Source organism: Lynx canadensis, chromosome D4 (genome assembly GCF_007474595.2).
Source record: "Lynx canadensis isolate LIC74 chromosome D4, mLynCan4.pri.v2, whole genome shotgun sequence".
In the NCBI taxonomy this organism is placed as follows: domain Eukaryota; kingdom Metazoa; phylum Chordata; class Mammalia; order Carnivora; family Felidae; genus Lynx; species Lynx canadensis.
In genome coordinates, this window is record NC_044315.2 from 69,563,002 (window position 1) to 69,576,419 (window position 13,418).

The 13,418-nt window shown below is 41.8% G+C and overlaps 1 protein-coding gene across 2 annotated transcripts in view; it reads right to left on the reverse strand.

Moving 5' to 3' along the window:
- ELP1 (elongator complex protein 1) overlaps positions 1-13,418 on the reverse strand; it is a 57,738-nt gene that overhangs the window by 19,310 nt on the left and 25,010 nt on the right. For both annotated transcript variants that reach the window (XM_030293393.2, XM_032595571.1), the window contains exons 15-28: positions 12,834-12,940; positions 12,409-12,512; positions 11,227-11,280; positions 11,037-11,142; positions 10,086-10,201; positions 9,682-9,755; positions 8,870-8,948; positions 8,693-8,772; positions 7,153-7,290; positions 6,944-7,029; positions 6,487-6,635; positions 4,393-4,516; positions 3,430-3,527; positions 1,473-1,674 (exon numbers count right to left, since the gene is read on the reverse strand). In XM_030293393.2, the coding sequence (XP_030149253.1) occupies positions 1,473-1,674; positions 3,430-3,527; positions 4,393-4,516; positions 6,487-6,635; positions 6,944-7,029; positions 7,153-7,290; positions 8,693-8,772; positions 8,870-8,948; positions 9,682-9,755; positions 10,086-10,201; positions 11,037-11,142; positions 11,227-11,280; positions 12,409-12,512; positions 12,834-12,940 (1,517 nt within the window). The remainder of the gene's footprint in view (positions 1-1,472; positions 1,675-3,429; positions 3,528-4,392; positions 4,517-6,486; positions 6,636-6,943; positions 7,030-7,152; positions 7,291-8,692; positions 8,773-8,869; positions 8,949-9,681; positions 9,756-10,085; positions 10,202-11,036; positions 11,143-11,226; positions 11,281-12,408; positions 12,513-12,833; positions 12,941-13,418) is intronic.

Here is a 13,418-nt window from a genome sequence, read left to right on the forward strand (position 1 = left end):
CCTTTGCTTGAGTGGTTCACTAATATATCTGTATTATGTATCAAACGGCGTATGTTGTGAACTTGTCAGGAAGTAGGCAGGAATACCATGGCGTCCTATCTTAAATGGCAGTTACGATCTAAATTTAGCAGAAAATGTGAAAATGATGTATAGTCAAAATTAGCCATGAGAAAAGCTTACAAAGGCACACATATGGGAGACTGACCTAACACCTCTCCCTCACCCATTTCTTCCTCAAATAGGAAGAGACTGCTAATCTTTGGTTGATTGCGTAAACTGCCTAAGTTCAAGTGTACATAAAGTGACTCTACCTTATAAAATTTCTCAAAAATCTTTGACCATCACCTCCCCTTACCTTTTTTTTTTGCTAAACATCTGGGAGAACTTGGTGTATACCATAAAACAAGACAAATAGCAAGCTCAAGTTGTAAAGAATGTAAGAGAAGATAGCAGGTCCTAAAAACAGAACTGGAAGGTATAAACAAACTACCAAAACCTGTTTCTAAAGCAGAAGTAACAGTGGAGTCACAAAGAATACCTAACAGGCCTAATATAGTGAATTCTCAAAAACTAAAAAGAGTTCACCATGGAAATTACGAGGGCTTAGAAGAGCCTGCAGATCTAATTACCAGAAAAAAAAAATACAAATAACTAAGGAAAATATGCACATATATTTAACAGGATTTAATCTGGAATTTTTTCAGGACTACGTATTTTTTGAAACAACAACAGTATTTTTAAAACTCTAAAAAGGACAGGGGGGAAATATACCGGTCCCTTACTTCAAACACAGCTGAGAGGACAGAGCCCCTGTTCACCTCTTCTCCCAAGCGGTCCTGAAGCTCTCCCTGACTCAAACAAGTTACATTCTGATAGAGCCTCCCCGCTGGATCAGACAACCCCTAGACCCTGACGCAGCTAAACTGCCTTTGCATTCAGAACGCTTATACATTTAGCCTCTTCTTTCATTTCTGAAAAATGCTATTCTTGTTCCCCACGATCTACCGTTTATAACTGAAGGGCCCCACCCCAAAACTCACGTTCACCTTCTCCTAGGGCCCATGGCTGTGCAGTTACTCTGTGCTAGGTGTGCCGTGTGATGTAAGCTTTGGCAAATGAGATGGAACAGAAGTAACGGTGTAACTTCGAGATCATTTCCAACTTAAAGCGTTCTCCTACGGCTCTAGCTTTCTCCCCTTCCTGAGGACTGCGATACAGAGGTGGAGAAAATCCAGCTACAACCATCCGTCTGAGATGACAGAGCCACACAATGGAAGAACTTCTCAGTCCTCACGTGAGAGAAGACAGAAGCTTTCTCTATTACGCCACTGCATTTGGGGGACTCACTGTAGCAGTGAGACTGTCTCAAGGTATTCTGCTCTAAATTTACTTGCAAAATTGCCAAAGAAAGGGAGAAATAAAAAACCTCTGGAGAAGTTCTCATTTTGGAGAGCCTAAACCGCCGTGTTTACCTGCCAGAGTTCTGCTGAGGCCAGCCAGCTGGTCTTTGGTCCAGTTAAGTTGGGCTGCCATGCAGAGAGCTTGCTGCCAGCTGCCACTGGCCAGAAAGGCACTGAGAGCTTTCTCATGGGCACCACAGCGGGCAAACACGAGCCCTGCTGGCTCGTAGAGGTGCTCCTGTGTCAGGTGTTCCCCATAAGCACTGCTGATCTCCTGTGGTAAGAGGAGACATTGGGTTGGTAAGGAAAGGTGACAGTCATTTTTTAACCTCCAATGGAGGCTGCTTCAGTTACTACATTTGAAAATCTCTTGAACTGCTTATGAAAATCCTGTAGTTTATCAATGAATTCTATCATTCTTCCACTGAAAACCTTACTGAGGATGTGTCATGCATTCACTCAACAAGTAATTACGGCGTACTATTCATGGCAGTGGGAATCACATAGTGATGCAAAAAATAAAAATAAGCGAAACACCAAATACTAACAAAACCACCACCAAGTTCCCGCTCTTGTGGTGACAGGGAATGGACTTATAAACACAATATACCCTGTGACATAGTGCTAAAGGGACAGAGAGTGAAGACAGTTGTTATTTTGGAGGGCTGTGAGGAGAATATGCTACATAAAGGGTTACAGGAAGAGTATTCCAGACTGACGGCTACAGAAGGCACCATGGCCAAGAGGCAGGAATGTGTATGGAATACCCAGGAAGGAATAGCAAGAAGGCTGGTGTGGCTGGACAAGAGACAGCACCAGAGGGAGGAAGAGACAATGAAAATAAAAGCAAAGAGGCGGCCACTGGCCAAATTCTCTATCCTGGGCTCCACGCAGGTAGGGACACAAAGAGGAATACAACACAAAGCCACCACCTTTAAGCAACCCACGGTCAGGTGGGGAGACAAATCAGTGTGTCAGCGGTTTGTTACGTACCACCACTGACGTGAGAAGGTGCTCTGGAGTTCGGTGTGGGGCACCTCGCCCCGGAACAGCTTTGTAACAGAGGAGACCCAAGAGTTGAAAGACAAGTGGGGCTAAAGAAAGGAGCAGGGAGAGGCCTGGAAGAGGCAGCCAACGCTAACTAAACAGGCAGGAGCCAGATCATAGAGACACAGGCAATTTGCAGACCAAGTGCACACGGCCTGAGGGTGGCAAGGACGAGGAGTGGTCACTGGCACAGGCTCCGGGCTCAGACAGCCTGGGCTCCGCATCCCAGCTCAGCAGCCTCATACTCCAGCTCCTGAGGCAAGTTGTTTCCACATCTGTTTATCCTATCAGGTTGTTGTGACACTCATAGAATTTATTTAACAAAGTATCTGGCATATAAGAAAACTAAATGGGGGGCGCCTGGGTGGCTCAGTCGGTTAAGCCTCCGACTTCAGCTCAGGTCATGATCTCGCAGTCCGTTAGTTCGAGCCCCACGTCGGGCTCTGGGCTGATGGCTCAGAGCCTGGAGCCTGCTTCTGATTCTGTGTCTCCCTCTCTATCTGCCCCTCCCCTGTTCATGCTCTGTCTCTGTCTCAAAAATAAATAAACATTAAAAAAAAAATTAAAAAAAAAAAGAAAAGAAAACTAAATGGATGTTTGTTTAGACAAACAACCAAACTTTATCCCTTTATCCTAAACCACCTGAGAAAGATCTACACGCTTCGGGATGATCAGTCATGTGGTCGCAAGGCTGGGCTGGAGCAAGGAGTGGGACGTAAGCAGGAAACCCTACTGAGAAGCTGCCGCTCATCAAGCAGAATTCATGATGAGAAATGGGAGACAACTCCTAGGCTTCCAGCCTGGGCACCTTCTTCAGAACAGGAGCAGGTCAGGGCCATTCTCTGAGATAAGAGTTCATGATAAGGCTAACTTATTTCACGATAAACCTTGAAACCAAGGATGGTGTTACAGACTCAGGATCCTTACACCCTTTCCAGCTAACTCACATCACCAAAAGAGCCTCATTTCACACACCACTCACCTTGTATTGCTGCGAGTCTGATGGAAATAACTTCAGAGCTTCCTTATACAAGTTTTTATCTTTTATTAAGTTTAAGCATTCTGGGAAGTATTCGGGTCCTGAGGAGTGAGATTCATGCACACACAAATTTAGGACTTTGGAAGCATAATGAGTTTCATTTACACCAGTGGTCCCTAAACAAAGTCTACAAGAGACCTTTATAGACCTGCAGAATCAGAGTATCAGGAGAACAGAATCCAAGAATTTTAATTTTAGCAAAGCACCATGGCAGATGTGAGGTATGACAAGCACTGGTTCGGATGAAAGTTCTACTCAAAAGGAATTCTTCATACATGACCCCTGATAAATGACCATCTAACCTTGTGTTTTCTCAACTGCCTTCATTGGAATCCTCTGGGGAGCTTATCAGCCATACAGACGCCTGAGTCCTATCCCAGCCCAGCTCAATCAGATTGTTGAAGGAAGCTTAATAACACCCAAACAACTTCCTTATCCCCATCTTAGCTCTCGGGAAAGAGCCACAACTGCTGAAGCCAGCAGCTCCAGCATGGGACAGGGAGTGTGTCCTTCTGGGAGCTGCCAGTGGGTATGGCCACTCACTCCAGACAAGCCACGCTTCCCACAGGTGTCTGTAAACACCGTGGGAGAAGAGTGCACTATCAACCAATTTTTGTTCCGAGATACTGAAATGAATTTAGGACGTGATCATCCTTAACCCAAAACGGATCTGCTCTATATTTTTAGTTAGGGAGCTCCTCCAGTTCATTAAAATTCATTTGCTTTGCTTTCAGCTTTTTAGAACATATGATAAAATAAGGTGCACACAGGTAACCGTGTTTCGGTTTCAGGAGTGGAAACTGACATCCATCTACGTCTATGTCTAAACTGACACTTTAACTTATACCCTGCCTAGCTCCAAAGAAGATCTGAAGCAGAAATAAACATACTAATCCTCACGCTTACCACATTTGCTGAGGTGCCCAATGGCTTTTTCATATCGCTTCAAGTATTTATCTATGGTGAACCGCTGATAATTGGTTTCCATTTTCTTAAGTGTATTAAGAAATGGCAGATATTCTTTGGGATCCTAAAAAAACAAAAACCAAAAACCTAACAGGTCAGACCTTTACTGCTTATAATTACATTTACTTATAACAATACAAATGATATATAACAATTGTAACAATCAATAAACCCAAAGCTACAAAATTTTTAAAATATGTACTATGCTGATATATTAATTACATATTGTATAATGAAACTACATAAAACAAGTTTTGGCAAAAATGCTTTAAAATACAGGCATTATTTGTTTTCATTCAGAATAATGAAGATGAATTCTCATATAGTCTCACAACAACCATTTATTTCCTAAGCTAATAAGGAAAACAAGGTTCCAATCCAGAAGATATTCAACAAATGCATCCAACTTCTCTGGAAGTGGAAGGTACTTGGAGCTCTTTGCATGACATTTCATGCCCTCCGTCTTCAAGTTTTAAAACAAAGGTAAAACTGTACTGAGTTAAACACAAAACTCTAAGGCCCTGCCAACCAAGATTTTATTAGCACTGTCTGCAGCTTTGTACTATGCCCTGAAAATTGTTTTTTTTTTTTTTCTAAAGAACAGACGCTCCCTGTTCTTAATGTAATTTCACTGGGCAGATAGGATAAATACACATTAAGTATACAAAAAAAGACCAGAGAAAAAAATAAATACTCATGCATGTGATAAAAAGCACAACTACAGGCTGAAGTATTTAATCAACAAACACTTAGGAAGAATTCACTACGTACAAAAAATACAACAAACCCCTAACCTCAGGAAACCTATAAGCTAGTAGAGGAGCTAGAATGATACGGAGGGAGGGGCAGGCACTGGGTGCAGTGGAAGCACATGAGGCCCATCTCATCTAGTCCCTGGGTGGTGGGCAGGGAGGCAAGAATAGATTACTGGGAAGATGCTACCCTGGCATCCTTTGCCTTAGGTGAGTGAGAATTAGCCCGATGAATGGAAGGGTGAGAGTGGTGAAAGCCCACAGGCCCACGGGAAGCAGAAGTAATGCTACCTGCAAAGCTAAGTGGTGGCTGTGGGGACAAAAGCACTGCCTCCCCTCTGCAGGCTGAGAAAAAAGAACAACATCAAGAGATGAGCATAAGCATAGACACCAGACCTGGGTGGGGGACAAGGGGGTGTTAAGCAGTATTATGGCTTGTAAGCTCTATCCTACAGCAATGGGCAGAGCCCATGAAGCATTATAAGCAAAACAATGAAAGAGCAAAATTTCCTTTCAGCAAAGATCACTCTGGAAGAGCAAAGAGAGGAGTGACAGGATGAAACTAAGACTGCAAAAAACGGGTTAAAAAATGTATAGGGGCACCTAGGTGGCTCAGTCGGTTAAGTGTCTGACTTCGGCACAGGTCACGATCTTGCTGTTTTCGAGTTTGAGCCCTGCATCAGGCTCTGTACTGACAGCTCAGAGCTTGGAGCCTGCTTCGGATTCTGTGTTTCCCTCTCTTTTTTCTGCCCCTCCACTATTCAATGCTGTCTCTCTCTCTCTCTCTCTCTCTCTCAAAAATAAATAAACATTAAAAAAAAATTGTTTTTTTAAATGTATAAACCAGGTGTGCCCCAACTTTTCTACTATAGCATGCTAAGGTGGGACAAGAGGCCTCAAACCTTTCCATTCTGCATGTTCCCACTTTCCACTGGGAAAAACAGCTACATAACAAGGAACTGGATTGGAATAGGAGCCATTTGCTATATTCCCTTTATAAGAGGAGACTTTGTTCACATACATGACCATAATCTTAAAGATAACGAAGTAACTTAATTCACTTGTTCAACCTAGCATTCAAAACACTTTGATAAGCCCAGAACTGACAGAGAATGAGGCTTAGAAGCGTGAGCCCTGCAAACTTACAGATCTGCCTCTAGGCCTGTACATGCAATGTTAACATCAGACAAGATACTGCAGTATCAGGGACAGACAGGGTTTCATACCACCATGATAACAAAAATAAGAACCAAAAGGATGTTAAAGTGGAAACTCCACATACCTTCTGTGACTTCTCAGCTACCATGAGGACCAAATCAAAGTCATACGTCCCAAGAGAATGATCATATAATTCATTAACGTCTACCAGAAGCAGCAAATACTTCAGGGCTTCTTCAGCACTCACAGCATCGGGAACAGGCGAAGCACTGCCTGTCATGTCAGTGTGTAAGAAAACAAGACCAATCAAAGCCATTTGGGAATAAACCCGTGCATCTAGCAACATAACCAAAAAGACAAAGTAACAAAATTTCTTGGCCGAACTGAACACCACATGACTTCTTTTGTACATGCTTTGTAGGGCAGCGCTCAAAGAAACTGACACAGGTCTTCAAATGTCCAATAAGCCACATATTAAATCTGTGATGTGGCACTGAACCTGGTCAGTGAGATCTCCAGAAGACTAGAAGTCTGGTGACACTCGGGGCCCTGTTAAACACTCTCCGTGAAAGGGTCTCTACCTTGAAGCTCGTGTACCTTCTGCAGCACAATTTCCAGTTCTGGGGTTGTTTTCTTCACGTGAGAGGTGAGTATTGACAAGCAGTACCTGAGGTAGTGAGTGAAGAACGCCAGAATGAGCAGAGTGAAGAAGGACATTCTCAGTCCCTGCGTAAGGACAATAGCACACTTCTGGGCCTCAAAAGATGCCAACTAATGACAGCACACATACTTGTGAGGGTTTATGCTCTCCATGGCTGCTCTCAGAGCATCACAGATAAGGTCTACTTTTTTCCCATCAGGATCCTTGGACAGCTGGGCAGTGCTGGTAACCGGTGGAGGATACATGGTCTTTGTAACATCTTCTTCCCTAAGAACAGGTCATTAAAAGGTCACTAACTGAACATGTGTCCTAGCTATCAAATGACTACCACGTACTGGGACATGCTGATGAGGTAATAAAAATGGCTTTTGGAGAACAGTTTCATTATATTCACATTAGGTGAAAAATGAAGAAACAAATTGAGCAATGAAAACGTGTCCCCAAAACGGTGTACAGTGATATATTCACATTAGCCCCTAACTGGGAACAGACCAGCTGCCCAACTACAGAGGAACAAATAAACAAATTGTAGTATATTTGTACTATAGCACACTACATGAACGAACCCATGATACCAGCAAAAACACGGGTTACTTTCAAGGTAACATGCCGAGTGAAAGCAGCTTAACTTACAAAGAAGAGCAAATACTATCTGATTCCACTTACATTTAAGTTCTCCGACAGGCAAAATTGATCTATGGTGACAATCTCCAAACAATGGTTGCCTAGGAGGTAGGGAATGGGACTAACAAGAGGTTTGGAAGAACTTTCTGAGGTGAAGGAAATGTTCTCTATCTTGACAGGTTTGGGCTACACGGAAGTACACACTGGTCAAAACTGCCTAGACAGTACACTTATGGTCTGTACATTTCATGACACATGAATCTGACCTGCTGGGGGGGGACCCTGTACACGGAGAATGCACTCTAATCAGTGTTACACAAAGTGGAATACTGAGACATAAAGTGGACTGATATCTACAATTAACTTAAAATTTGCCTCAGGGTGCCTAGGTGGCTCAGTTGGTTAAGTATTCGACTTCGGCTGACGTCATGATCTTGCGGTTCACGAGTCTGAGCCCCACACTGGGCTCTGTGCTGACAGCTCAGAGCCTGGAACCTGCTTTGGATTCTGTGTCTCTCTCTCTCTCTCTCTGCCCCTCCCCTGCTCATGCCTGCTCTCTCTCTCTCTCTCAGAAATAAGTAAAAACATTAAAAGAAATTTTTTTTAATTTGCCTTAAAAAAGGTGAATGATGGATGGACAGATGGTAGATCATGATAAAGCAAATATAGGAAAATGTCAACTGCAGAATCTAGTTGGGGGTATAGGATGCTCGCTGGACGTCTCAACTTTTCTTGTACGTTTAGAATTTTTTAAATTGGAAAAAAGTCATTGCAGAAAAACACACCATTTGACTTCAATTTCATATACACCTAAAAATAGTCAATTATAATTCTAAAGGACACATTTTTGAGTCTTAGTTTTAAATAGGCTATTTTTAAAAAGAAGGAAAAAGAGCAAATATCTATTGTCAGTGGCATGTTAGACTTATAATGATTAAAAAATACCAAACAGAAGGTTAATTTTTTTCCTGTAGCTATTTATGTTTTATTTCCAAAATGAGATAAATAATGGATATGATACTCATAAATCATTCAAAATACTTACTTCAATTCTGTGAAAAACAAATTGATATGATTTACAGAATCTATCTGTCTTATGAAGGTTTCCACATTTTCAAGAAATACCTACCAAAGACAAAAAAAAGGACAAAAAATTTTAGTTCCAATCACGTCAGTTCAAGTCTCAGGTAAGCTAGAGTTAATATCAGATTCAGAAATTTACCTTCGGGTTATGGTCATGGATCAGATTGAGATTAATTCTCAATTTTCTCATGCATTCAAATGCTTCTTTAAACATAAGTCTGTGAAGAGACATAATGAATAGACATGTCATTTTACAAAGACTAATAACCTTCCTGGATCCAACATGTTTTCATTATGATACAAACCAGTTATAATTAGATTACAGTCCAAATGCCAAACAACTACCACTGGACTTCCACTCTCAATTCACAGAATGAAAAATCAGGTACCAGCTTCACTTACCTTCTTCACTTAACTTAGTCCCCATGGCAGTCTGAGGACTACTTCCCCACATACACATGATAGACAATCATCATAGAACTTAGGTCTACTTTCTCTTTTAGCAAAATGTTAGTAAAGGTCTTTCTAATATAAAGTTTTCCCAAAATAAACTCAGACAATGGATCATTTCCTTCACAATAGTGTCTCAGGCATTTGTGGGTCAAAGGCCCCTCTGTACATCTGCCCAAAGCCTTAGGCCTTCTGCCTGAATAAATACACACAGACAGTTTGGTGCACGACTTCCCTGGGTTCGCGGGCCATCTAAAACCCATGTGGACCTCCTCAGGCTAGGAAACACTGTCTTGTATGATGAGTCTCACGATTCTTCCTACTAGGAATATTTATTGCACCACATAATATTAAAATCAAAGTGTGGGGGGAAAAAAGCCTCTGAGAATCTGAAGACGTGTAATTTCATACTTTCATGTTTTAAAAACTTTAATAGAATACATATTATGTTCACATATAAGTCATAACAACAAACAAACTAGTCATATACATGGTTCTTACTTGTCCAGCCACTTCCGAATCTGAGCTAAAACCAGAGCTCGATGATGAACAACTTCTAAGTTTCCCCTTGGCATCTTAAAATAAATAAATCAGAACAGTAATGTTTTTAATTTAACAGAAAAAATTTAAATACCCAGGAGATACTATTTCACCTAACTCAACTCTTCACAGAGAACTACCACGATACTATAAAATGCGCACACTTCCAGCAGAATCTAGCTGTGCTCAGTAGTTATTTTGACTTCCAAGAGAAGCTTCCCTTTTACCCATGCTGGGCACAACCTGTATCAACAACCTTTGTATAAAGCTAACAGAGAATTCAGCAAGGAATGGCCTATAGTAAATTATTACAAGTGTAAGAGTATCTAAAACACCCAGAAACACAGCCAGAAAAATGAGCTTACCTGTAATATAAGCTTGGTGTCCTGGGGCACAACGGTGACAATACATGAACCCCTCTCCACCTTCCGCAGAGATTCCCCTTTAGACACGTGGTTGTTGCTCAGACCTGCATGTAATGCTAAAGACACCACTGGCTAAGCCATGAGAATCACCGTCATGACAAGTCACTTTCCATTTACTGCAGTTGAAACTGAACATATTCTCCAAACTAGAAGAAAGCAATTAACAACCACATCCCTTTGCTCTCCCACACAACCACAAAACCGGTAGCCTTCCTAACAAACAACCTTATCCCTGGAACTTGCCCTCTCTTTCACAGAGTCCTCATGCATATTCACATACACAGCTTCTCAAATGATTTAGAAAACACAGGGAGGACTGGGCAGCTTCTCTATGCACATTATCAGTACACTATAATCACATCTGTGAAATTCCCAGTTTTCAAGTTGGAAGCAAAGAAAACAAGGGGAAGTTTTCTAGAATAAGGAAAACACACAAACAGTAGGAGGAAGGGATACGTGGAATTCAAGAAAAAATGGGACAGTTTCCTACAAACCACCAGATAGAGTCTTTCAGATATACGATGGCGGGTGGCCACAGTGAGCAAAGGAAGGTTACAAAGAAGTGACAGCCGGCTGTATCTACATGGTAACTCAAAGTACAACACTGGATTAGTTATATGCTCCTGAGAGCAGTTTTGTTTAATTTTACAATGTTCTGGTTGAGGAAAGACCTCCTTCATTGGAAGTCTTTGCTAACTGGCATAGAATACTGAACTGAGATACTGTGTTGTGATTAGGGGCCAAGTATATGAACTCTAAAGGTTTGCTCACAATCTAGGACTCTATGATAAAAAGCCAAAGTAAGTGGTGAACTTTAAAGTCATCAAGGCTTCAAAGGGCAGAAGATATTAGAAAAGGGACTATTTCCTAATTTATACACTGAACACTTACTGTTAAATGAAGCATCTCTCAAGCAAAAACACAGGCAGGTATGGGAATGGGTTGTCAACAACAAGAATTCACCATATACAGCAAACGATGTGATATTTGAAGCAACCTACAATAAGGCAAAGGGGAAAGTTAGCTGTATTTCTTGGAGCCGACAGTAAAAAGGATCCTGCACCAAACCCAGCCTTGATACCTCAGTGTCACTGATGAAAAAGCGGCATCTGTCAGTCAGACCAAGGACACATTCCTGCAAAGAAACAAAATTGAAATTACAAACAATTCTAACCCAACTAGTTAAACCTGATTTGTCTATCACATAGTTCTATTGCCCTGTGGCTTCACCTCTAAGTCCACGTCATCAAGACTGAATACAGACACCTGAGATGGTGAATACAGACTGAATACAGACACCTGGCTCAGGGCAAAGTGGAGCAGCATGCCATCCAATCCATCAGCAAGCCCCATATTCCCATCTGCTACATGTGTCTCGACTAGATCCCTTTCTGCTTGTCACCACCTCCTCTCCAACAGTCCGTCCACTCTCGGCCCATTCCTACCTACCCTCCACTGGGCAACCAGAATAACCTTTCAGAGCATGAAGCAGATCGTACCATTCCCTGATTAAAAACAGCAACAATTTTCCAATCTTTGTGAAATAAACAAACCCACACTCCTTCCCACAGCCTATCACAAAGGTCCAGCCACACTGCTTCCACTCGGTTCCCTGAATAAGCCGGGCTCTTTCCAAGTTCAAGGTGCATGCAGTTCCTTCTCCCTGGAACACTCTCTCTTTCCCAGGGACAGAGATTTCTTTCCCTTCATACCTCAGCATGTAACCCATGTCAGAGATGCTTTCCTGTACCATCTTCTAATTAGACCCCCAAACCACACCCTGGTCATTTCCTTCATTCTCATATCAGAGGGGATAGTCATACCCACATTGATAGATTACAAATTCCAGAAGAGCAGGGATTAGTTAGCTGTTTTGTTCTGTAACCACTGTATCCTATCATCTGCCATAATTATAGACATTCCAATATTTGATGAATCACAACCCACGGAACACTATTTTCAAGATTACATTTCTGTTGTCCCCAAACAGCATTTAATAAAACTAACTCTGAATTATCTACCCAACAGGGCATAAAAGTCTGCCAACTGCATTTTTCTATCTTTTAATTCATACCCCCAAGGAAAGGAATCAGCTAACTCCTCCATGTCAGACAATCTCTTAATTCCATTTCATAGATGAAGAAGCTGAGGCTCAGGTACTTCTCACTGTTGCCCTGAGAGTAAGTGGGGACTTTTACCTAATGCCATCAGTTCCTGGGCCACTGTTCTAAGTGGTAAGTCTTTCTGCCCTGTGTTCACTTACCTCTCCTCCAATCATGGCCAATTCAGTCTGTGTGCAAGGATAAGGAAACCGAACAGGAAATCCACTAGGGTTCTTCCATGGTTCAACAGCCAGAGAGGGTGACTCTGCAGGATGGGCAGCTGAGGTTTATAAAGAGTTGGTATGCTCACTGTAAAACACTGTCACATCAATACTTGCTGGAACACTTAACATGCAATTTGGATCACTTTCCAAGTGTATTTTGGAAACTCGTACAATACTCCAGTCCATTACGGGAGAACACAGAGGGAGAATATACCTGCCAATTCCACTCTACAGCTTTGGGTTTTCCAGGATAGTTAAAAGACCTAACAGTCAATGCAGCACTGACAAGAAACTCACAAGTACACATTCTCAAGAATTAAACATTTATCATAAACACGCTTTCCTAACATTCTGATACTCACCCCAAAGGTACTTAAGCATTTGGCCACCAGCCAGCTGCAGTGCTACTGACTTGGTCTTGGAACTGCAACACAGACTGATTATGACTCCATCCACTGCCACAGATGAACTGACAAAAGTAAAAAAAAGGGGAATGGGGGTGTGAACAGACTACTTGATTCTCAAAAGTAGTAGCATTTCACTCATTTTGCAGAATGAAAAAAGAAGTAATTTCCCTTTGGGCTGCACTGCCTACTTCAATACAATATATACATAATGCATACACACAATGATAAATACTGCAAGCAGGGGCCCACATAAATTACCTGTCACACAACACTGTTTTCCACAATGCCAATAAGCTAGGTGTCTACACTGTGAGGTCATCACTCCCATCTGGCAGCAACTTAATACAACTTATAACAACTTAATCGCCTTCACTGGACATGCATGGAATCATTTGTCTCCTTAAAATATACATTGCCTTAAATAAAGCAGTGAATCTGTAGAAAAATGAGTATACTCAGTATCTCTTATTGCTATCATATTCATTCATGACAATCTGTGGGTCTTCATTAAAGGGAAGAGGAGAATCTGTTACTATCATT